This window comes from Mastigoproctus giganteus, chromosome 12 (assembly GCF_048544385.1).
Source record: "Mastigoproctus giganteus isolate SK-2022 chromosome 12, ASM4854438v1, whole genome shotgun sequence".
In the NCBI taxonomy this organism is placed as follows: domain Eukaryota; kingdom Metazoa; phylum Arthropoda; class Arachnida; order Uropygi; family Thelyphonidae; genus Mastigoproctus; species Mastigoproctus giganteus.
Window position 1 is genome coordinate 2,183,904 of NC_143586.1, and position 22,809 is coordinate 2,206,712.

Sequence of the window (22,809 nt, forward strand, 5' to 3'; positions counted from 1 at the left end):
TTATAATGCAGAAGTCTTCATTTTTTAATGACATTAGTAATGTATCCAAAATTATTGATTTCATTTAAAATTGGATAGCATTAGCAAAAGAGGCAATTCTGCTCTTCATTTAATGCTCATATCATTGTCATTACAGATATTTTGAGACTTACTGGTTTAATGTTAAATGATACATGACTTGTTTAAGCAACATTATGTTGCATGGCAAATAATGTGTTGGGTGATATGGTGTTTGGAGGAAAAACTTTGGGAAATAAATATGGAATATAGAGATGCATACTATTATCAAATTAAATTATAAGGTGTATACCCTGAAATTGTTAATTTGCATATATTTTCTCTTTATTTATATACAACATGCTAACATATAGCTTGTGATTTTTCTGAATAGTTATCAGTCTGATGAGCCTCCTGAATTAGCATCTCTTCAAAAGGACAAGTGGGATCCTATTATTAAATGGTTTGAAAGCAGGTAAAAGAAATTATGACTATTAACTATGCTTTAATTTTAAGTATTACAGGCGACCCCTGCTTAATGCTGATAATTCGTTCCGAGAAAATAGTGTTGAGTGAATCCGTGCTAAGCAAGCACCATATTCCCATAAGGTAAGAGATGTATTTTTGAGTCGCGGTCAGTGCCATAGGATATTTCCTAATCAATAATAAATGGTAGTGAAAAGATGCACAAATGTCCGTCAATATTTAATATTCAAATATTTGTACATATAAAATATTCCGCATTACATACGTATATAATTATGTGGTAACTAGTTACGTATCAAAATTAAACTTAAAATTCCAATTAAAATCATGAATTTAATTGATCTAAATTGATTTTAATTGATTTAATTTAATTGATGAATTTAATCTTGAAAAATGTGTCGATTTTGAGTTGTACTTTGGCCCTCTTCCTGGTAGACTAAAAGGGGTTTTAATTTTAAATCACCTGCAGCGTAACCACACAACAATAAAGTCAACCGATCCTTCACAGCTTTGATAATAATTAGATTGGAGCTAGTCATTTTGCAGTTTAAGAGAAGAGGCAAACTTGTGGGTAGGAAGGGAGGAGGGATTATGCTATTAGTTAAAAAATGCATAAAATCTAAGGAAGTGCATCCAGTTGACATGAGTGGACAGTGCAATATTGAGTGTTTGGTGTGATATCAACACTGGGAAAGGGAAAACGAGAGTAGGGGGTGTGTTATAGGCCTAATGACTCTGTTGAGTACAACGAACAGTTGTGCAGAGAAATAGAGTGGGCCAGTAAATCGGAATGTCTTATAATGAGGGATTTTAACTCTCCAGATATTGACTAGAACTTGTGGGTTGGTCACCCACACATTACCAAGACTTTTGTGATTTATTGGAAAATTGTTTTCTACAGCAACATGTTCGAGGGGCAACCATAGGAGTAATACTCTTGATTTTATTATCAGCAGTGATTAGTATTAGTAACGGCCGCATGGTGCAAGAAAGCCTATGGCTTATGCTACACCAGCCAAAAAATAAAAATAAATAACTAAATAATAATAATTAATAATAATAAAAAAAAAAGGAAATTAAACCTATCATCCTATGCGCTTCCCTTACCTGAAAGTACTATCCAGATGACCTTTGAATTTCCCCAAACTGTCGGCCTCTACCACCCAAGAAGGCAACTTATTCCAGTAATTTATAACTCGCTGGCTAAAATAAAACTTCCTGCAGTCCAATCTAAACATTTCCCCCCGTAACTTGAATTTATGTCCCCTGTTCATTTTACTGATGCCTCTCAGAGCCTTAAACACCTCAATCAAATCTCCTCTAAGGTGTCTAGTTTCCAAACTTTGCAACCCACATATTCGAAGTCTTTCTTCATAAGAATGCCCTTTTGCCGATCTCACCAGGCGAGTTACCCGTCTTTGCACCCTTTAAAGAAGCTCAATGTCTTTCTTTAGGTGCGGTCTCCATACTTGAACACAGTATTCCAAGTGTGGTCTAACATAAGCCTTATATAATGGGATTATCACGTCCCTATCTCTACTTGCAAAAGTTCGATAGATCATTGATAGGACACCATGGGCCTTCCTTGCAACCTGTTTACAATGCTCAGAGAATTTCATGTCTGACCGTATCGTAACACCCAAGTCCCTTTCCTCCAGTACTGGGTTTAGTTGAACTCCACCAAGTGAATAAGTTATTTTGGGATTACTGTTTCCCAGGTGTAATACCTTACACTTTGTTGGATTAAAGCATAGCTGCCATTTTTCTGACCATTCCTGAAGTCTATTTAGGTCTCTCTGAAGAAGCTCAGCTTGACAGTGATCATTAACTACTCTACCAATTTTAACATCATCTGCAAATTTAGACATCACGCCCTCTATCCCTTCATCAATGTCGTTTATGAAAATTAAAAACAACAGTGGTCCTAATACTGATCCTTGGGGGGGAACCCCACTTCTTACATCAACCCAATCTGAGGAATAGCCATTTATCACAACCCTCTGCCTCCTGCCCTGAAGCCATCCTTCTATCCATCTAAGGATTTTCTCAGTGATTCCAACCTGTTCCAGCTTATAAAGCAACTGCTCATGTGGGACTGAGTCAAAAGCTTTGCTGAAATCTAAATAAACAATGTCGAAATTATTCCTTAAATCCCGCTCGTGGGTGACTCTTTCAAAATAGCGAACCAGATTTGTTAAACATGATTTTCCCTTTACAAAACCATGCTGAGTATCCTTGAGAATTTTAATTCGATCCAAATGATCCTGAATTCCACCCTTGATCATTGCCTCCATGATTTTCCCTACTACTGAAGTCAGACTGACAGGTCGATAATTTCCAACTTCACTTTTAGAGCCACCCTTATGTATGGGAGATACATTTGCACTTTTTCAATCCAAGGGAATCTCTCCAAAGTCTAGTGATGCTCGCATAATTAGCCTCAATGGTTCAATGCACTCGCTTGCCGCCTCCCTTAAAATTATAGGGTATATTCCATCAATTCCAGTAGCCTTACTGGTCTGTAGGCTGGAATGTTTTTTCATTAAATAATCTTGCGAAATTTCAATATCATTAATTACATATTTTTTAACTTCGCTCCCACAATTTCCCATTGCCACAAAAGGCTTTTCATTTGTAAATATCAATGCAAAATAACTGTTGAGTTCATCTGCAATGGCAGCTGGTGTATTTATTACTCTCCCCTTTCCCTTACGTAAAGGTCCGATCTGGTTTGTCCTGCTCTTCTTGGCATTTATATATGTGAAGAATTTTTTATCCCCCCTCTTTTCTCTGTTTGCTAGTGATTTCTCATAAACTACCTTTGCCTGTCGAACCCTTTCTGTGGCTCTATTACACATCACCTTGTAGCTGTTATAGGCTTCAGTACTTTTTATTGCTCTGTAACCTTTCCACGCCACCTTTTTCTGCTCAAGTAATGTGGCAACTTCACTCTTCATCTAACTTGGAACCCTTCTCGTGGAGTATTTTTTTAATGGTATATACGCATTCAAGGCATCTGTGATTAATGTTTTAAAAGCGTACCACAGTTCAATTGTATTCATTCTGTGCGCGATATCTACCCAGTTAATAGAGGCCATGTAGTACCTTAATGCATCGTAATTTCCTTTTCTGAAATTAAAACCCATTCCTTTGCCTTTTACTTCTGCTATCTCTCTCATCATCATCCACTGTAGAACTCCGTGATCACTTCCTGCTACTGGTTCCTCTACTGTCAGCCCTGTTATGTCATCTGATTCGTGTGTGATGATGAGGTCTAGGATATTCTTTTCTCTAGTATTTTCCCTGACGTTGATACAAATAACAATCATCTAGTTGATTTAAAAATTTTGTTCCCCATGTCGAGTTTCCTTCCCATTTACTCCAATCAATTAGAGGCAAATTATTCATGCATTAAGCATTTGCAGATAAAGGAACCACTAGGCGACAGTGATCACAGTGTACTGATGTGGGATTTACTTAAAGATGGAACTATCATCAATGGTAAAGGCATGGGTTTTTGCTTTCGTAAAGGTGACTACAGTGGTCTCAGACAGTTTTTAAATTCTATACAGTGGGATCAGTTGATGATGTTATCAATGGTGAATTCTAAATGGGAAGCCTTCAGGGACTTAATCTTGGAGGCTACTAAGCTTTTCATACTAACTAAGAAATACTGTTCAAGGTTCAGGCCTAAATGGATGTCAGATGAATTAATGATGCTCGTGACACAGAAGAGAAATGCATGGGATGCATATAAATTATCAGGCGACACAGAAGCCTACAGCAGATATAAGCTAGTCTGTAATCATGTCTGTAATATTTTGCAAAAAATGCAAAGAAAAACAGCAAAGAGTTCTTTACTTATGTAAACTCTAGAAGGAAAGGGATAAATCAGATTGGTTCACTTAACATAGATGGTTTGACTATTGATAATTCTTCTCAAGTAGCTGATAAACTGAATGATTATTTTCCATCTACATTCACACATGAGAAGTTATTCAAGGAGGGGAATGCCAGAAGTTTATCAAACTTTAACAGGGAGCTACGTGATTTTCAGTAATAACTGAGAGCAAAGTGGAGGGAAAATTGTTGAAGTTAAACATAAGAAAGGCACCTGGGGTGAATGGAATATATCCAGTTATATTGGAGGAGGCAGCGAAGGAAGTTACCAAACCCTTAGCCATAATTATGAGAGCATCCTTAGATTCAGGGGAGGTCCCCATGGACTGATGATGAGCAAATGTATCCCCAATCCACAAAGGGGATTCAAAGATTGACGCAAATAATTATAGACATGTTAGTTTAACTTGTATTCCCAGGGAAAATAATGGAGTCACTGTTAAAGAGGTGATACAGGATCACATGGACAAGACTGCAGTAATAGTTCAGACATACATTGGGTTGTTAAGGGGAAGTCTTGTCTGACCAATTTGATTAGATACTACGATGTGGTCGCAAAGAAACTAGATGTGAAAAATAATTTTGATATCAAATACTTGGATTTCAGGAAAGCTTTTGATACTGTTGCACAGGGAAGACTACTGTACAAATTGGAGTGGTATGGCATTAAGGGCAAGTTGCTGCAATGGATAAAAGGATGGTTGAGTGGAAGGCAGCAGAAAGTGGTAATAAATGGACACTGCTCTACATGGACTAATATTATTAGTGGAGTTCTCCAGGGTTTGGTGCTGTGCCCATTGTTGCTTTGTGCATTTATCAGTGATATTGATGAAGGTATATCAGGCTTAATGTCCAAGTTAAGCCTGATATACAAAGGTTGGCAGGGTTGTTAATGACACTAAAGACAGTATGCTACTGCAACAGAATCTAGAAAAGTTAGGCAGATGGGCCGAGAAGTGGTAACTGAAGTTTAGCATTGACAAATGCAAAGTATTACATATGGGTAGCAGTAACCCAAGGGAAAAGTACCAACTGTGTGGTACTACACGCAGGGAGGTGGAAAATGAAAAAGACCTAGGGGTAATTGTGCAGTCAGATATGAAGTTCACTGAACAAAACTCTATGACCAGAGCAGGTCATGGAGTTTTGTCAATGATATATAGGAATTTGCTAGCAGAGACATCCCTTTGTATAAGTTAATGGTCAGGCCACACCTTGAGTACTTCATACTGGTTTGGAGGCCTCATTTTAGGAAGGATGTAGAGTTTCTAGAACGAGTGCAGAGAAGGGCAACAAGATTGGTGAGAGGAACAAAGGGGTCCGCTTATGAAGAAAGGCTTAAATTCTGCAAGTTGCAGCATCTGGAGACTAGGCACCTGTGAGGTGATCTGATTGAGGTGTATAAGGCCTTGAATGATTTGAGCAGACTTAATGCTGATGGGATTCTTCCTCTTGCTCAGAATAATTGCCTGAAAGGGCATAAATTCAAATTGAGGAAAGACAGTTGTAGGATAGATGTGTGGAAGTTTGCCTTTAGCCAGTGGGTAGTTGATTGCTGGAACAAACTTCCATCTGTTGTTGGGAAGTTGATAGCTTAAATAAATTTAAGGCTGAACTATACAAACTTTTGGAATGACCGGATGGGCGAAATGAGAAGGTTTTTTTTTTTTGGCTAATGCTGTATAATGTTGCTTTCTTGCATCATATGTTTCAGCTGAGAACTACACAGCGTCTCCACTTCAGCATTAGCTGAAGTGGAGACCTTTTGTAAAGCAGCATTATTACAGCTAATTAATAATGCTGTAATTATTACATTATTACAGCATTATTATACCATAAATTTTTGTTGTATATTTGAATTCTGTTCTTTATGTAGGGAAAAGTCATTAAAATCCAGTAGGAAGATTAAATTACCCCATCTAATAATGTACAGTAGAGTGTCGCTAATCCAACCTAATTGGGACTGGGGATAGTTTGGACTTCCGATTTGTTCAGATTTTCGAACTTATCAAAATTACTGTCCTGGTGACTAAAAAAAAATGGGTTAGTAAGTTTAGAAACAAAAACACTAAGTTGTACTTACTTATTTTCAATCATAGGTACAAATGGAACTTTTCAGCCACAATAACTCATATGTTATTGACAAAGCCTTTAATGAAAATAATTACTTATTTTTTGCTGCACCATTTTCGAACTTCGTTTCTTTGCTGCCAGATCTCTCACTCTTTTCAGCAAGAGTCCTTGGCTTGGTTAGAATTCAGTTTATTGATCATTTGTCGATTCAGCATTCAGTTTGTTTGTCAATTTTCCGTATCATTTAATTTTGTTTGGAAGGTAATATAAGTGTAAATTTGTGCTTTATATATTCAATTTTATAGTCTGTGGATAATATTCCTCCAATTTTTGCTTATTAGAATTCCTGTTTCAAAAAAAAAATTAATAAATTCTAGCTCGTTTGGATAATTGACGTTTTGAATTATTGACATTCGGATATTCGATGCTGTACTATATTAATATGTGTAAATGTGATGCGAGAAATTTCATATTTAGAGAATTCAATAGGAGATTAATGTCAAATTTTAGAATGGCATAAAGCTCAGTCTAATTTGTTTTGTGGTTTTCAGAAGGTAAGAGGATTGCTTTGTCATAATAATAACTAAAGAAAGACAGTTTTGGGCCATTTGTATACATATTTTCTTATCATTCAATATGTATTTTATTGTTCAAATATTTTTACTAATATTTGTTTATTCATAATTCTGATATTTATATGGTTTCAGATACAAGGTCAAATTTATAATATCACATGATGTTATCGCTGCCACAGTGATTCAGGAAGACAAAGCCATCCTTCGGAAACATCTTTTATCTTACAATGATTTTGCTCTTATAGGTAAGTTTTGAAATGCTTTAAAGGGAATGCTGTAACATATGTAATTATAATGATAAGTTGTGTGATTTGTACACATATATATTTGCTGTGAATATTTCACTGAGGTATTTATATCATATTATAATATTTACTACCAAACTTCTTTTGAGAGTTTCTCTATGCATAAAAGTTTGGAAATTATGAGCATTCTGTTTGTACAGTGTGAAACTGGGATTCATATAGTAGTAGAAGTAGTGGCATGTGATGCAAGAAAGCAACTGTATGAGCTTATGCAGCATCAGCCATAAAAAAAAATAATAAAAAATAAAATAAAATAAAATAAAAAAAATAATAAAAATGTTATTAGTGAATTCACTGCTCTGTGCAGAGAAACAATAAAATAAATCCTTTGTTGTATTTATAGGCACTACTGCTGTTCCAAAGCTTGAATGTTTATGTTTAGCAATGAAGTATAGAAAAGAGTTTGAGTTTTCCATTTGATGTGTGTTGAGGTATGATAAATTGGGTATAATTACTTAGTGTTCCATGCTGTCACCCCTTGAAGTAATTCCTTTAATTCAGTGAGTCAGACAATTTACTGCTATAGATATAGTATCCAAAAATTTGTCCCATTTTCTGTGTTTTCTCTTCGGTGATATCTTCAGCTCCTTTTTTTTAATTTAAAAAATCATTAAAGTTTATTATTATTAGCATTACCATTAGCAAAGTCACATGATGCAAGAAAGCAAGCTTATATAGCATCAGCCAAATTAAAAAAAAAAAAAAAAAAAAAACCTCATTTCACCCATCATCATCATCATCATGAGCCATTTTCAATCCATTGCAGGATGAAGGCCTCTCCAACAACTTTCCAGTTCCTTCTATTTTGTGCAATGGCCATCCATTTACTACCCACAAACTCATGAATTTCATCTATCCATCTCTGCCTTTGTCTTCCAGGTTTTCTTCTAGCTCCACTTGGGTAAAAAAAAAAAAAAGTAAAGTGCAGCCATTATCAACCCACTGCAGGATGGAAGCCTCCTCAACAATTCATGCTGAGGGAAATGGACCATAATCTGCCATGCTGGTCCAGTGCGGGTTGGCAGATCGACCGTATTCAGCAGGCAGGGGCTTGAACCCCGGTCTACTCAAAGAGCGTGTGCTACTGCACTCCCGCTCCTGCCCACTCGGCTACGGAGGCCTTTTGGTTACAATTCTGTTATTTTCTTAGTCCATCTGTCATCATGTTTTCGAGCTATGTGTCCTGCCCAAGACCATTTTAGTTCTTTACTTTTGATAAGAATATCCTTTACTTGAATTTACTACCTAATCCATGTGTTTCTCTTCTTATCTAACAGGCTGATTCCCAATATAATTCGTTCCATTCTTCACTGTGTAGTTCTCAGCTTCTCTTCCATTCTTTTGGTGAGTGCCCAAGTTTCACTTCCATAAGTCAAGGTGGGGAGTATACATTGGTTCATTATTTTACGTTTCAGACAAATTGGGATATTGCTCTTCAGTATGTGACTATATTTCCTGAATGCTATCCATCCAAAATTTATTCTTCTCTTGACTTCCATTTATCATTATTACAGGTAATAACTTGTCCCAGATAAGTATATGACTTCACCTTTTCAATTACTTCTCCTTCAATCATTATGTCCCTTTCTGTGGCATACTTGTTCATCATTACTTTTGTTTTAGCCATATTCATCTTTGGTCCAAAATCCTTACTATCTCTGCATAACTGATTAAGATTTTCCTCTAATTCTTTGGGATCATGGCTTATGACCACAATGTCATCTGCAAATCGTAAATGGTTTATTACTCTCTGTTCACATTGACTCCTTTCTGAGACCTGTCTAATCTTCTGAAAGCTTCCTCAAGGGCAGCAGTAAACAGCTTCGGAGATATTGTGTCTCCTTGTCGAACTCCTTTCTCAATTTTAAATTTCCTACTGTCTTTGTCTGGTCTTATAAAGGAGGTAGCATTCTCATATACTTTCTACAAAATCATAATATATGGAATATCTATGCCTTGTCTTTCCAGTGCCTGAAACATTGGCTTATGCTGTATGGAGTTAAATGCCTTTTCATAATCCACAAATGCCAGGCATAATGGTGTTTTATATTCATTTGCTTTCTCCATTAGTTGTGATATTACGTGAAGGTGATCCATAGTTGAGAATCCTGTCCTAAAGCCAGCTTGCTCTTTCGGTTGATTCTCGTCAAGTATTCTTTCTAATATGTTAGTAATGACCCTTTTGAACAACTTGTAGATGTGGAATAATAAGCTAATTGGTCTATAATTTCCAATTTCTGATTTATCTCCTTTCTTATGCAGCAAAACTATGATTGCATTATTCCACTGCTTAGGCATCACACCTTTTCTAATGCATTTTGTGAAGAGCCTTGCCAGTTTTTGTGTTATGTCTCTTCCTCCCAATTTTAACAACTCTACAGTAACTTCATCTTCCCCCGGGACTTTTTGATTCTTCATTTTCTTCAATGCATGTTCTACCTCATCAGGAAGAATACCGGGTATGTTGTATGTGTTGCTAATTTGCGATCCATCTTCCCCACTGCTGGCATCATTCCCTCGCTCCTTGTATAATTCTCTATAGTAGTCTTCTGCTATTTGAATTATGCCTTCTCTGCTATTTATAAGTACACCCTCGCTATTCTTTAGTTTCATGAACATTTTTTTTTTTTTTTTTTTTTGTATTACTGCTCATGGCTGCTGATTTAAGTCCTTTGTTTTCCCTTAATGCTTGTTCTACTTTTCTTGTGTTAAATCTTCTTATGTCTTCTCTGAGTCTCTTTCTAATGGCTTTCCATAACTCAGTGTACTCAATTTTCTCCTTGTCAGTGTTTATCTTGCTCTCCATTTGTTGCCTTCGGTTCATCATAACAAGTGTTTCTTGATTAATTTTTTCTTCTTTGGATTTCTTTTTCCCTATAGATTTCTTGGGCTTTATCACTTTCAGAAAGTTGTAATATTCCTCGTCGATATCTTGGTCCTGAGCAGTCTGCAGAAGCTCAAACTTATTCTTAAATTCCAGTACATACTGCTTTTTCTCCTCTTCAGTTATCTCAAAGATCTTTGTATTATTTACTCAAGTCAGTTTTTTATTTTCCTACATCTATATCATGTGCATCTCACCATTCTGTGATCATTTACTACAGTTAAATGCCTTTTCATAATCCACAAATGCCAAGCATAATGGCGTTTTATATTCATTTGCTTTCTCCATTAGCTTTTATATTCCAGTTATATTAAAGGAGGCAGCAAAGGAAGTAAGAAACCCTTAGCCATAATTATGAGAGCTTTCTTGGACTCAGGGGAGGTATCCATAGACTGGAGATGTGCAAATGTGACCCCAATTCACAAAGGAGGATCAAAGGCTGACACAATTAATTATAGACCTGTGAGTTTAACTTCTGTTCCAGGAAAATTAATGGAGGCACTGGTTAAAGAAGCACTGCAGTATCATGTAGACAAGACTTCGGTTATAGCTCCGACACAGCATGGTTTTGTTAAGGGGAAGTCTTGCCTGACCAATTTGATTGGTTACTATGATGCAGTCACAAAAGAACTGGATGCAGGGAATAACTTTGATATTATATACTTGGATCTTAGAAAGGCTTTTTGATACTGTTGCACATGGAAGACTGCTGCACAAATTGGAGCAGTGTGCATTGGAGGCAAACTGCTGCTATGGATAAAGGGGTGGTTGAGGGGGAGAAGACAGAGAGTGGTAATCTATGGACACTGGTCATCGTGGACTAATGTAATTGGTGGAGTCCCTCAGAAATAATATTGATGATGGTATATCAAGCTCAATGTCCAAGTTTGCAGAAGATACAAAAGTTGGCAGGGTTGTTAAGGACACTACTGACGCTATGCTGCTGCAACAGGATTTGGAGAAGTTGAGCAGATTGGCTGAGAGGTGGCAAATGAGGTTTAACATTGACAAATGTACTACATATGGGAAACAGCAACTCCAGAGCAACGTATCAACTCTGTGGTACTACATTGACAGTGGTAGAGAATGAAAAGGGGTAATTGTGCATGCAGATACGAAGTTCTCTGAGCAGTGCAGATGGGCTGCAAGAGTAACTCATGGTGTCTTATCAATGATATACAGGAATTTTTCTAGCAGGGATAAGGAGGTGATTATTCCCTTGTATAAAGCAATGGACAGGCCACACCTTGAGTACTGTATAGAGGTCTGGAGGCCTCATTTCAAGAAGGATGTAGAGCTGCTGGAATAAGTACAGAGAAAGGCAACAAGGTTAGTGAATGGAACAAAGGGTTGCTCTTATGAAGAAAGGCTTAAGTTTTGCAAATTACAGTGTCTGGAGACTAGGCACCGGCGAGGTGATCTGATAGAGGTGTATAAAGCCTTGAATGGTTTGAGCATGCTCAATGCTGATGGGATTCTGCCTCTTGCTCAGAATAATCACCTGAGAAGGCATAAATTCAAATTGAGGAAAGACAGATGTAGGATAGATGTCTGGAAATTTGTCTTTAGCCAGTGGGTAGTTGGTTGGTGTAACAGACTTCCATCCCTTGTTGTGGAAGTTGATAGCCTAAATAAATTTAAGGCTCAGCTGGACAGGTATTTCGAACAAACGGAGGGGTGAAGCGGAAATTTTTTTTTTTTTTTTTTGGCTGATGCTGCATAAGCTTGCTTTCTTGCATCATTTGCCTCTACTACTGCTAATTTACCTTATTCAGGACGGTAACATAATTCACAATATATCTTCTGTTAGTGAGGATGAAGTCGATTTCATTAGTTGTTAATCCATTTGGACTCTTCCATGTCCACTTTTTTTTCACCCTTTTCTTGAAAAAGTGTTCCACAAGTCTTTCAGAAAGTGTTGAATTGAAGTCCCCCACAATAATAGTGTAGTGGGTTTTCTGCTCATCTAGAAGACTCAATTTCGGTGTACATTTCTTCAACCTCTTCATCATCATGGCTCGATGTTGGTGCATAAATCATTATAACCTTTAGCTTTTACCTCATAGAAATCTTGAGTATTGGTCTTGACACCCTTGTTGATGTACTTTTGAATTCCAAAATGTTGTTTTTTATATCTTTATGGACCAGAAACCCAACTTCACCTTCACTCCTTTCACTGTTTCCATCGGTGTACAGCAAATTTCCACTTGATAAATTTATAAGTGATTCATTTCTTCTTGTTTCAGCCAAACTGATGATATTCCAATTCACATTTTCTAGTTCCTTTTCCAGCTCTAATATCCTGTCTTCACCAGTGAGTGATCTTACGTTGTAACAGGCCAAGTTCAGTTTTCGTGCATGGCAGCCTGGTCATATCTAGAGATTCTTAGCACACTCTGCTTCCACTCATCATTTTGGTGCCGTAAGAGGGGGAGTGAAAGCCGCTGGGGACTGATGGCCATTTTTTTCATCGTGCTGTCATATGCTGGAGGGTTTGGTCTTTTCCTCTTCACGCTGACCAGGCATCTTAAAGAGAACCACTCTACACATTCGTTGCCACCTAAGTGACGTAACAGGGCTTACCATCAAGAAGGTGTTCATGAGTGAATTTTAGAGAGACAGGCCAACCGGACTTCTCCTAAATCTTCTGTAATAGAAAGATATTGGATCCATCAGTGTTTTAGACTGAGTGTCTGACAACACACAGAATACCTGTTCCCCTCTAAGCCCCCTCCACTCCCTCCAAAATGTCTGTCTAGTTCTGCGTTGAATCTATTTAAGCTACCAACTTCTACGACAGATGGAAATTTGTTCCAACAATCCACCACCCACTGGCTAAAGGCAGACTTCCACACATCCATCCTACAACTGTCCTTCCTCAATTTGAATTTATGCCCTCTCAGGTGATTATTCTGAGCAAGAGGAAGAATCCCATCCGCATTGAGCATGCTCAAACCATTCAAGGCTTTATACACCTCAATCAGATCACCTCGCAGGTGCCTAGCTCCAGACACCGTAATTTGCAAAACTTAAGCCTTTCTTTGTAAAAGCAACGCTTTGTTCCATTCACTAATCTTGTTGCCCTTCTCTGTACTCATTCCAATAGCTCTACATCCTTCTTAAAATGAGGCCTCCAGACCTGTATACAGTACTCAAGGTGTGGCCTGACCATTGCCTTATACAAGGGGACAATCACCTCCTTAGTCTTCCTAGAAAAATTCCTGTATATCATTGACAAGACACCATGAACTACTCTTGCAGATCATCTGTGCTGCTCAGAAAACTTCATATCTGCCTGCACAATTACACCCAGGTCCTTTTCACTGTCTATCACTGTCAGTGTAGTACTGCACAGTTGATACATTACTCTGGGGTTACTGCTTCCCATATGCAGTACTTTTGTGGGGGTGGGGTTTTTTTTATCTTTATTTTTATATTTATTTATTTTTTTTTATTATTGTATATTTTATTATTTATTATATATATATATATATATATTTATATATCCCCCTTATTAACCCCTCCCACTTTAACACCTGACTTGATTGATTTCAGAAAATCCCAGACTCCAGGGGACCCCAAATATAATAGGTATTCTTCCACTGGACTGGCTGATGTTCGGAATGACAGACAAACTCATGAGTGTTGAATATAACAATGTTTATTGGCATATCATACATAATAAAACTTGCTACAACATCTAACTGAATACCATATTTAGTGGGAACTTGTTATCCTACTAACGTTTAAATGTGTATATATCGTTTAATCAAAATCAAAGTATATCATCAACAACTACCCAATTCTAATACATATATATATATATATCATTGTGTCTCTTCATGTTCTACATAGGTTTCAGTAGGTCATGGTATTCACCACACACAATCCGTCTCTCTTTACTCCTAAACAGTCCGTACAAATGAATAATCAACTACCAGCTAATGAACAGGCTATAAAATTCACTAAGTGTTCGTTTCCTAAAATTGTTAGGAAAATACATATATTCAATCACCTTTCCTTGTAGCCAGGTCAACAATCAACAATAATCAACTAAATTAATTAGTTACCTTCCTGTTCAGCCAATCAACAATCCCTTAATGGTCTACCTGTTTAATCAATCTCCACTCCAATAAGGTATACTCATTATAAATCAACATTCACAATAATTCAAATTTCAACTTCTAACTCCACACTAGTTAGTAATCCATTACCCAATTGTTAACAATTCTTAGTTACTTATTAGATCATTTCTTTCAATCAAATATTAATACAGAACTTCACTTCCAATTACAGACTAACTTATACCTTAATTACAATACTCTTATTCCCTCCACTAGGTTGTTTATCTTTCTTTATGTATTACAATGGTACATTTATATATATATATTTATTACTTAGACATTCCCTCCTAAATTTTATAGCGTTCTCCTATAGTCCTTTCCAATATTAAATTAGGTTCCTTTATTTTCAGTAATTTATCTAACACTTACGTAATTGACTGGGCATTTCTCCCTGCTCGGTCTCCTTTCCTATCTGCCCTAGGCGTGGACTGGAATGCAAAAGGTTGCCCATCCGGGGAACACAATAATCTATCAGATGTTTCCCTACCGGGTACTGCACTGCTGGATTTAAATCAGGATCCTATATTCTTTCTTAGTCTGCATTGCGTCCGTGGACTGAAGTACTTTCCGAGTCAGCCAGTCGCTCGACATCTCATTTGATTAAATTTACCTCTAGGATTCTCTGTGTGCATTTCTCCTTTCTTCCTCCATACTGCATTAGCTTTTACAAGTGAACTTTCCTTCCTACTCTAAACTTACACAAAGTTCTTATCACAAATTCTCCCACTACAGCTTCCATCTACCCCAGGACTGCAGCTACCACCCAAACTAGACCACGACTCTCTTCGAAACTCCTCTCTATTTCCCTCTCTACGCTCTCTCCAAAATTCCCTCCGCTTTCTTCCTGGCCAATCGTTGACATTCACATCCCTTCCTTCGCGATTCTTATTCGTCTCCTCTCCTCTTCCGTGGGCGTGTCTTCCATCCTTTATGTCAGAACTTCCGTTTGTCTAGCAATTTCTGGAATTTTCGCGAAAAGCAAACGGAAGTTCCGGTCATCTAAGAAAATTCCAGATCCTCTTGTGACCTCATACTCTCATCCATTACTACGTTGCCCACACCTGCTAGTAGTCGCACCGTGAAATTTTTAAGAGGGTACTTCCGTACTCAGTGCCCTTTTCTCTTGAGTGTATGCCCCTGTCTTAAGTGGGATTTGTTTCGGTCTATTACAATTAACGACTCACTAAGGAATCCTTTACAAACAAGGGATATAACTTAAGCTGGGAGTGGCTGGAATAACTTTCAAATTCCAGTGTTTCCTAACACATGATATTTGAACTGAAAACTGACTGTTTACACTACAATTAACTCTCCCAATATTTAACAAGACTTTATTAATTATTATTGTAAGGATGGGTCCTTACACTTTACATTTGTCAATGTTAAATTTCAGTTGCTACCTCTCAGCCCATCTGCTCAACTTTTCTAGATCCTGTTGCAGCACCATACTGTCTTTAGTGTCATTAACAACTCTGCCGACCTTTGTATCGTCTGCAAACTTGGACATTAAGCCTGATATACCATCATCAGTATCATTGATGAATACAGAAAACAACAATGTACCAACACTGAACCCTGGGGACTCCACTTGTAACATTAGTCCACGAAGCGCAGTGTCCATTGATTACCACTCTTTGTGTTCTCCCATTCAATTATCCATAGCAATTTGCCTCAAATGCCACACTGCTCCAATTTACAGCAGTCTTCCATGTATAACAGTATCAAAAGCCTTTCTAAGATCCAAATATATGATATCAAAATTATTCTTTTCATCCAGTTCTTTTTTGACTACTTCATAGTATCCAATCAAATTGGTCAGACAAGACTTCCCCTTAACAAAACCATGTTGTGTCCAAGCTATAACTGAAGTCTTGTCTAGATGATCCTGCAATGCTTCTTTAACCAGTGACTCCATTAATTTTCGTGGAACAGAAGTTAAACTAACAGGTTTGTAATTACCTGTCTCTCCCTTTGATCCTCCTTTGTGAATTGGAGGCACATATGCACATCTCCAGTCTGTGGGTACCTCCCCTGAGTCCAAGGAAGCTCTCATAATTATGATTAGGGGTTTGCTTACTTCCGTTGCTGCCTCCTTCCACCCCAGATCCCAACCACCCCAGGTGCCTTTCTTATGTTTATCTTCAACAATTTCTCCTCCACTTTTACTCTCGGTTATTACAAGATTATCTAGCTTACTGCCACAGTTTAATACTCCTCTTGCATTCCCCTCCCTGAATAATTCCTCATTGTGATTGTAGATGCAAAATATTCATTTAGTTTGTTAGCTACCTGAGCAGAATCATCAACAGTTGGACCATCGATATCAATCTGATTCATCCCCTTCCTTCTAGAATTTATATAAATAAAGAACTCTTTGCTGTTTTTCTTTGCATCCTTTGCCAAAGATTTCTCATAATTATTATTAGTAGTAGTGGTAGCTGTATTAGAGGGAAATACAATGAAATAAGCTTATATAGTAACGATCAAAATAAATAACACTGCCACCCATTTCATCTGCCCATACCCTTTAATAAAACTGGTCTGCAAAGTAAAAACCATTTTTTTCATTTGTTAAAATCAGGGTGATTCTTGTAGAGTTGATGTTACGGAATTCAAATTTGGCAACCATAGTATTGTAACACCCACGAATTTTAAGGGAGATGGGATTAAAGTCAAAAACTAAGTTACTAGTAAAAAAAGGATTTTCTATATTTTAAGAAAATGTTACATATACTAATAATATAGAAAAATGGGTCTAATAAACTTATTCTATTTACAAAAATGTTTATCTGATAACAAAACGTATATTTTGTTGTTTTATGCCTTTTATAATGCCGACCGGGCTAGCCGAGTGGGTAAAGTACCTGCCTGGCAACCCAAAGGTCGCGGGTTCGATTCCCGCCTCGGGCTTGGATCAAAGTACTGCAAAAACCTTGGGAGGTGCAATATGGCCACAGAAGCCGATGCACCAACAACTATCAAATCAAATCAAATCAAATGCCTTTTATAATCATCCATTTGTGTCTCTTGTACGAGAATCCAACAGTAGTCTGTCAACATATTTGGAATATGTTTTGCCTGGTATCTTTTATCCATTTGAGAAATATCTAGATGAAACCTTTCACTGTGTTCATCAGAGACTGCTCCCAAGTTTTCAGGAAAAAAGTCTAAATGGAAATGTAGGAAATGAAGCTTTAATGACATGTGGCATCACAACTCTCTGTACACAAAAATTACCCCCTCCACAATTTCACTGTAATTTTGTGATTTCTTGTTGCCTAAAAAGTTCCAGCAGTTTTTCTCTTGACATCTCAAAGACTTTCGATCTTGTTTGTCATAAAAGTCTTCTAAACAAGCTTCCATCTTATGGTTTGCCAACTGTTTTTGTAATTTGTTCTCCAGTTTTCTCTCTGACTGTTCACTGAGGGTGATGGTAGATGGCTCTCTGTCTTCTAACTTTAGCATTAGCATTAATAGAGGTACATGATGCAATAAAGCAAGCTTATACAGCATCAGCCAAAAAAAAAAAAACCTTCCCATTTCACTGAGCCATTCATTCCAAATGTTTGTCTAGTTCTGCCTTGAATTTATTTAAGCTATCGACTTCCACAACAACAAATGTGTAGTACTCAAGGTGTGGCCTGACCATTTCCTTATACAGGGGGATAATCACCTCCTTATCCCTGCACGCGAAATTCCTGTATATCATTGGCAAGTCTCCACGACCTGTCTGTCTGCCTGTCTGCACTGCTCAGAAAACTTCATATCTGACTGTACAATTACCCCCAGGTCTCTTCATTCTCCACTACCCTGAGTGTAACACCACTTGTTGGTACTTTTCTCTGGGGCTGCTGCTACCCATACGCAGTACAGGTAAATCTCTATATACGTGGTTAATTCGTGCAATTAGTGGACCATATATCTCGAAACTGCATATACCGAAGTTGAAAACAAATGGGAAAAATTCTAATTCATCCATGATGATTTGGAGTATTCGTCAGAAGACTTAATTTAGACCTTTAAAATACATTTTAACTGTGTACATAGAGAGAAATATAAAGAATAATGAAAAGCAAGTAAGCTAAAAAAGTTTATTAAAGAAATGAGTGAAAAATGGATATACTACATTCTAGAAAAATATTTTTTAAGCGTCATTTGAATAATTGTAGTCTTCTTTTTCTCTTCATAAATTTTACAATAGCAGCTAATTCCATTTTCTAGGATTCGGCGAACTAGCATGCTTCTTTTCATGTTTGGATCTAAATCCATAATTTGTTTTTCAATAGTTCTAAATTTCGAAACATCTGCTCGAGTTCCTTTAACGAAATTTCCTGAGAGATACACACTCCTCTCCTTCAATCACAATTTCTTCTTTCTTGTCATACGCACGGTGTTGCTCCAATTCTATAAGATCCATGTCAATGAGTGGCTGTGAATGTGAATCTAGGCCTTCTCTGGCATTAGGGGAATCAACATCTTCAACAGCAAGATCCTTTCCAACGATGCTTATTTTTTCAATAATAGCGTCAACTCGATTTTCAAAGCCACAGAAGTCATTTGCGCAGTAAGGCAGAAGACATTTCCACACAGCTCTTGTTGTACTAGCCATAACTTCTTGCCATGACTCATATTTTCGATAGCTTGCCTAATATTAAAATTCTTCCAAAATTCAGTTAATGAAATTGCGCCTTCCCCAATCGTAGATTGCGCTACATGCATAAAAGTTCTACATAGATAATAGGCTTTGAAAGTTGAAATTATGCACTGGTCAATTGGCTGTAGCAAAGATGTAGTGTTCAGAGGTAAAAATACTACTTTTACATTTTCAGCTAGGGTCAATAACTAAGAGGGCTTTAAATGTAAGATTATTTTGCTTGCAATAGTTTTCGACTGCTGGATAAAAATGACTCCTAAACCAGTGTTCAAACAGAGCTTTCATGACTCATAACTTTTTATTTGCCCCCAAAATTCAGCTGCACTATTCGAAATTTTAGGGGGTATGTACGTATAGAGGAATGGTGTAAATGATTCTGACTGTATTGACTGAAACTCGCATTGATAAAAAATGCATATATCGCAAAGCAAAGTAACACTGACAAATGCAAAGTACAGAAGTTTATCTGAACTTTGCATTTGTCAGTGTTAAACTGCAGTTGCCACTTCTCAGCCCATCTACCCAACTTTTCCAAATCCTGTTGCAGCAACATACTGTCATTTATATTATTATTATTAACAACCCTGCCAGCCTTTGTATCATCTGTTTTGAACAAAAGCCGAGAATTAGGGTTGAATTTGAAAGTGTCTGCAATTCTGCCCAGACACAATAGGAGGGAGTATATGATGAGAGCCTTGACGATCAATTCGGCCCTGGAAAGATTGTGCAAGGCTCAAGGGGTAGAATTTTTTTCAGCCTCGACTGTACTTGTTAACAGGAGAGATTGCTTCTACAGGGATGGGATACACTTAAATAGAAAGGGTGCAAGAATATTTGCTGATGCTATCGAGGCAGTGTTAGGTGGGTCGGAAAACTGCTATCTTGGGGGGAGACAAAGACCAATAGATTGACAGTAGCCACTGGCAGAGGTGAAAGAGATTCTTGCACTGTTTCTATTAGAATGAGCAGAAGCCTGAAAAACAAGATGCATGGTATTTCAGAGACTGCTGGGAGCCATTGCGGTACAAGTAAACACATGGGTTGTGTTAGGGTAGCTAAGAATAGAAACAGGTGCAGGTATACTTGCGTGTACACCAATGCTAGGAGTTTAGTAAATAAATTTGATGAATTTGAGGTATTGCTCAAAACATCAAAGGCAGATATTGTTGGGATATCAGAGACGTGGTGTCACACAGATATATAAGGGATGCAGAACTGCCATTTGGGGAGTACAACGTCTACAGAAAGGATAGACAGGATAGGAAGGGGGGAGGGGTTATGCTATTAGTTAAGAAACACATAAAAACCAAGGAAGTGAAGCCAGTCGACATCGCTGGACAGTGCAGTGTTCAGTCAGTTTGGTGTGACATAAACATTGGGAGATCAAAATTGAGAGTAGGAGTGTGCTATAGTATAGGCCTAATGACTCTGATGAGTATAATAAGGAACTGTACAGGGAAATAGAGTGGGCCAGTAAATCAGAGAGTCTTATAATGGGAGATTTTAATTTCCCAGATATTGACTGGAATTTGGGGGCTGGTTACTCACGCACTAGCAGGGCTTTTGTGGATTTATTGGATGATTGTTTTCTACATCAGCATGTTCGGGAGGCAACTAGAGGGAGTAATACTCTTGATTTGATTATCAGCAGTGATTCTTCATGCATTAAGAATCTGCAGATAAATGAACCACTAGGTGGCAGTGATCACAGTGTGCTGAAGTGGGATTTACTCAAAGAGGTAACTACCATTAGGGGTAAAGGGAAGGGTTATTGCTTCCGTAAAGGCGACTACGATGGACTGAGACAGTATTTAAATTCTATACAGTGGGACCAACTGATGATGTTACCAACAGCAAATTCAAAATGGGAAGCATTCAAAGAACTTATCTTGGAAGCTACTAGGCTTTACATACCAACTAAGAAATATTGTTCAAGGTTTAGGCCAAAATGGATGTCAGATGAACTAATGAGGCATATGGCAGAGAAGAAAAATGCATGGGATACTTACAAATTAACACATGACACAGAAGCCTATGATAGATACAAGTTGATATGCAACCAAGTTACAAAGGAGGTTAGGCAGGCGAAGGCAGATTACGAGAAATCCTTGGCAAGGGATGCAAAGAAAAACAGCAAAGAGTTCTTTACTTATGTAAACTCTAGAAGGAAGGGGATGAATCAGATTGGTCCACTTGATATTGATGGGTCAACTGTTGATGATCCTGCTCAGGTAGCTAACAAACTAAATGAATATTTTGCATCAACATTCACACATGAGGAGTTATTCAGCAAGGGGTATGCCAGAGGTGTATTCAACTCTAGCAGTAAGCTACAGAATCTTGAAATAACTGAGAGTAAAGTGGAGGAGAAACTGTTGAAGATAAACACAAGAAAGGCACCCGGGGTGGATGGGATCTATCCAGTTATATTAAAGGAGGCAGCAAAGGAAGTAAGCAAACCCTTAGCCATAATTATGAGAGCTTCCTTGGACTCAGGGGAGGTACCCATAGACTGGAAATGTGCAAATGTGACCCCAATTCACAAAGGAGGATCAAAGGCTGACACAAGTAATTATAGACCTGTGAGCTTAACTTCTGTTCCAGGAAAATTAATGGAGGCACTGGTTAAAGAAGCACTGCAGGATCATTTAGACAAGACTTCAGTTATAGCTCAGACACAGCATGGTTTTGTTAAGGGGAAGTCTTGCCTGACCAACTTGATTGGATACTATGATGCAGTCACAAAAGAACTGGATGCAGGGAATAACTTTGATATTATATACTTGGATCTTAGAAAGGCTTTTGATACTGTTGCACATGGAAGACTGCTACACAAATTGGAGCAGTGTGACATTGGAGGCAAATTGCTGCTATGGATAAAGGGGTGGTTGAGGGGGAGAAGACAGAGAGTGGTAATCAATGGACACTGCTCATCATGGACTAATGTTATTAGTGGAGTCCCTCAGGGCTCAGTGTTGGGTCCATTATTGTTTTCTGTATTTATAAATGATATTGATGATGGTATATCAAGCTTAATGTCCAAGTTTGCAGACGATACAAAGATTGGCAGGGTTGTCAAGGACACTACTGACACTATGCTGCTGCAACAGGATTTGGAAAGGTTGAGCAGATGGGCTGAGAGGTGGCAAATGAAGTTTAACATTGACAAATGTAAAGTACTACACATGGGAAACAGCAACCCCAGAGCAACGTATCAACTCTGTGGTACTACACTGACAGTGGTAGAGAATGAAAGGGACTTGGGGGTGGTTGTGCAGGCAGATATGAAGTTCTCTGAGCAGTGCAGACGGGCTGCAAGAGTAGCTCATCGTGTATTGTCAATGATATACAGGAATTTTTCCAGCAGGGGGGATAAGGAGGTGATTATTCCATTGTATAAGGCAATGGTCAGGCCACACCTAGAGTACTGTATACAGGTCTGGAGGCCTCATTTCAAGAAGGATGTAGAGCTGCTGGAACGAGTACAGAGAAGGGCAACAAGATTAGTGAATGGAACAAAGGGGTGCTCTTACGAATAAAGGCTTAAGTTTTGCAAATTACAGTGTCTGGAGACTAGGCACCAGCGAGGTGATCTGATAGAGGTGTATAAAGCCTTGAATGGTTTAAGCATGCTCAATGCTGATGGGATTCTTCCTCTAGCTCAGAAAAATCACCTGAGAGGGCATAAATTCAAATTGAGGAAAGACAGATGTAGGATAGACGTGCGGAAATTTGCCTTTAGCCAGCGGGTGGTTGGTTGGTGGAACAGACTTCCATCCCTTGTGGTGGAGGTTGATAGCCTAAATAAGTT

The 22,809-nt window shown here is 37.9% G+C and overlaps 1 protein-coding gene across 1 annotated transcript in view; it reads left to right on the forward strand.

Moving 5' to 3' along the window:
- Positions 1 to 22,809, forward strand: part of l(2)k14505 (ATP synthase mitochondrial F1 complex assembly factor 2 homolog l(2)k14505) — a 149,795-nt gene that overhangs the window by 55,731 nt on the left and 71,255 nt on the right. The window contains exons 4-5 of the mRNA XM_090386193.1: positions 392 to 472; positions 7,164 to 7,276. Coding sequence (XP_090242319.1) covers positions 392 to 472; positions 7,164 to 7,276 — 194 coding nt within the window. The remainder of the gene's footprint in view (positions 1 to 391; positions 473 to 7,163; positions 7,277 to 22,809) is intronic.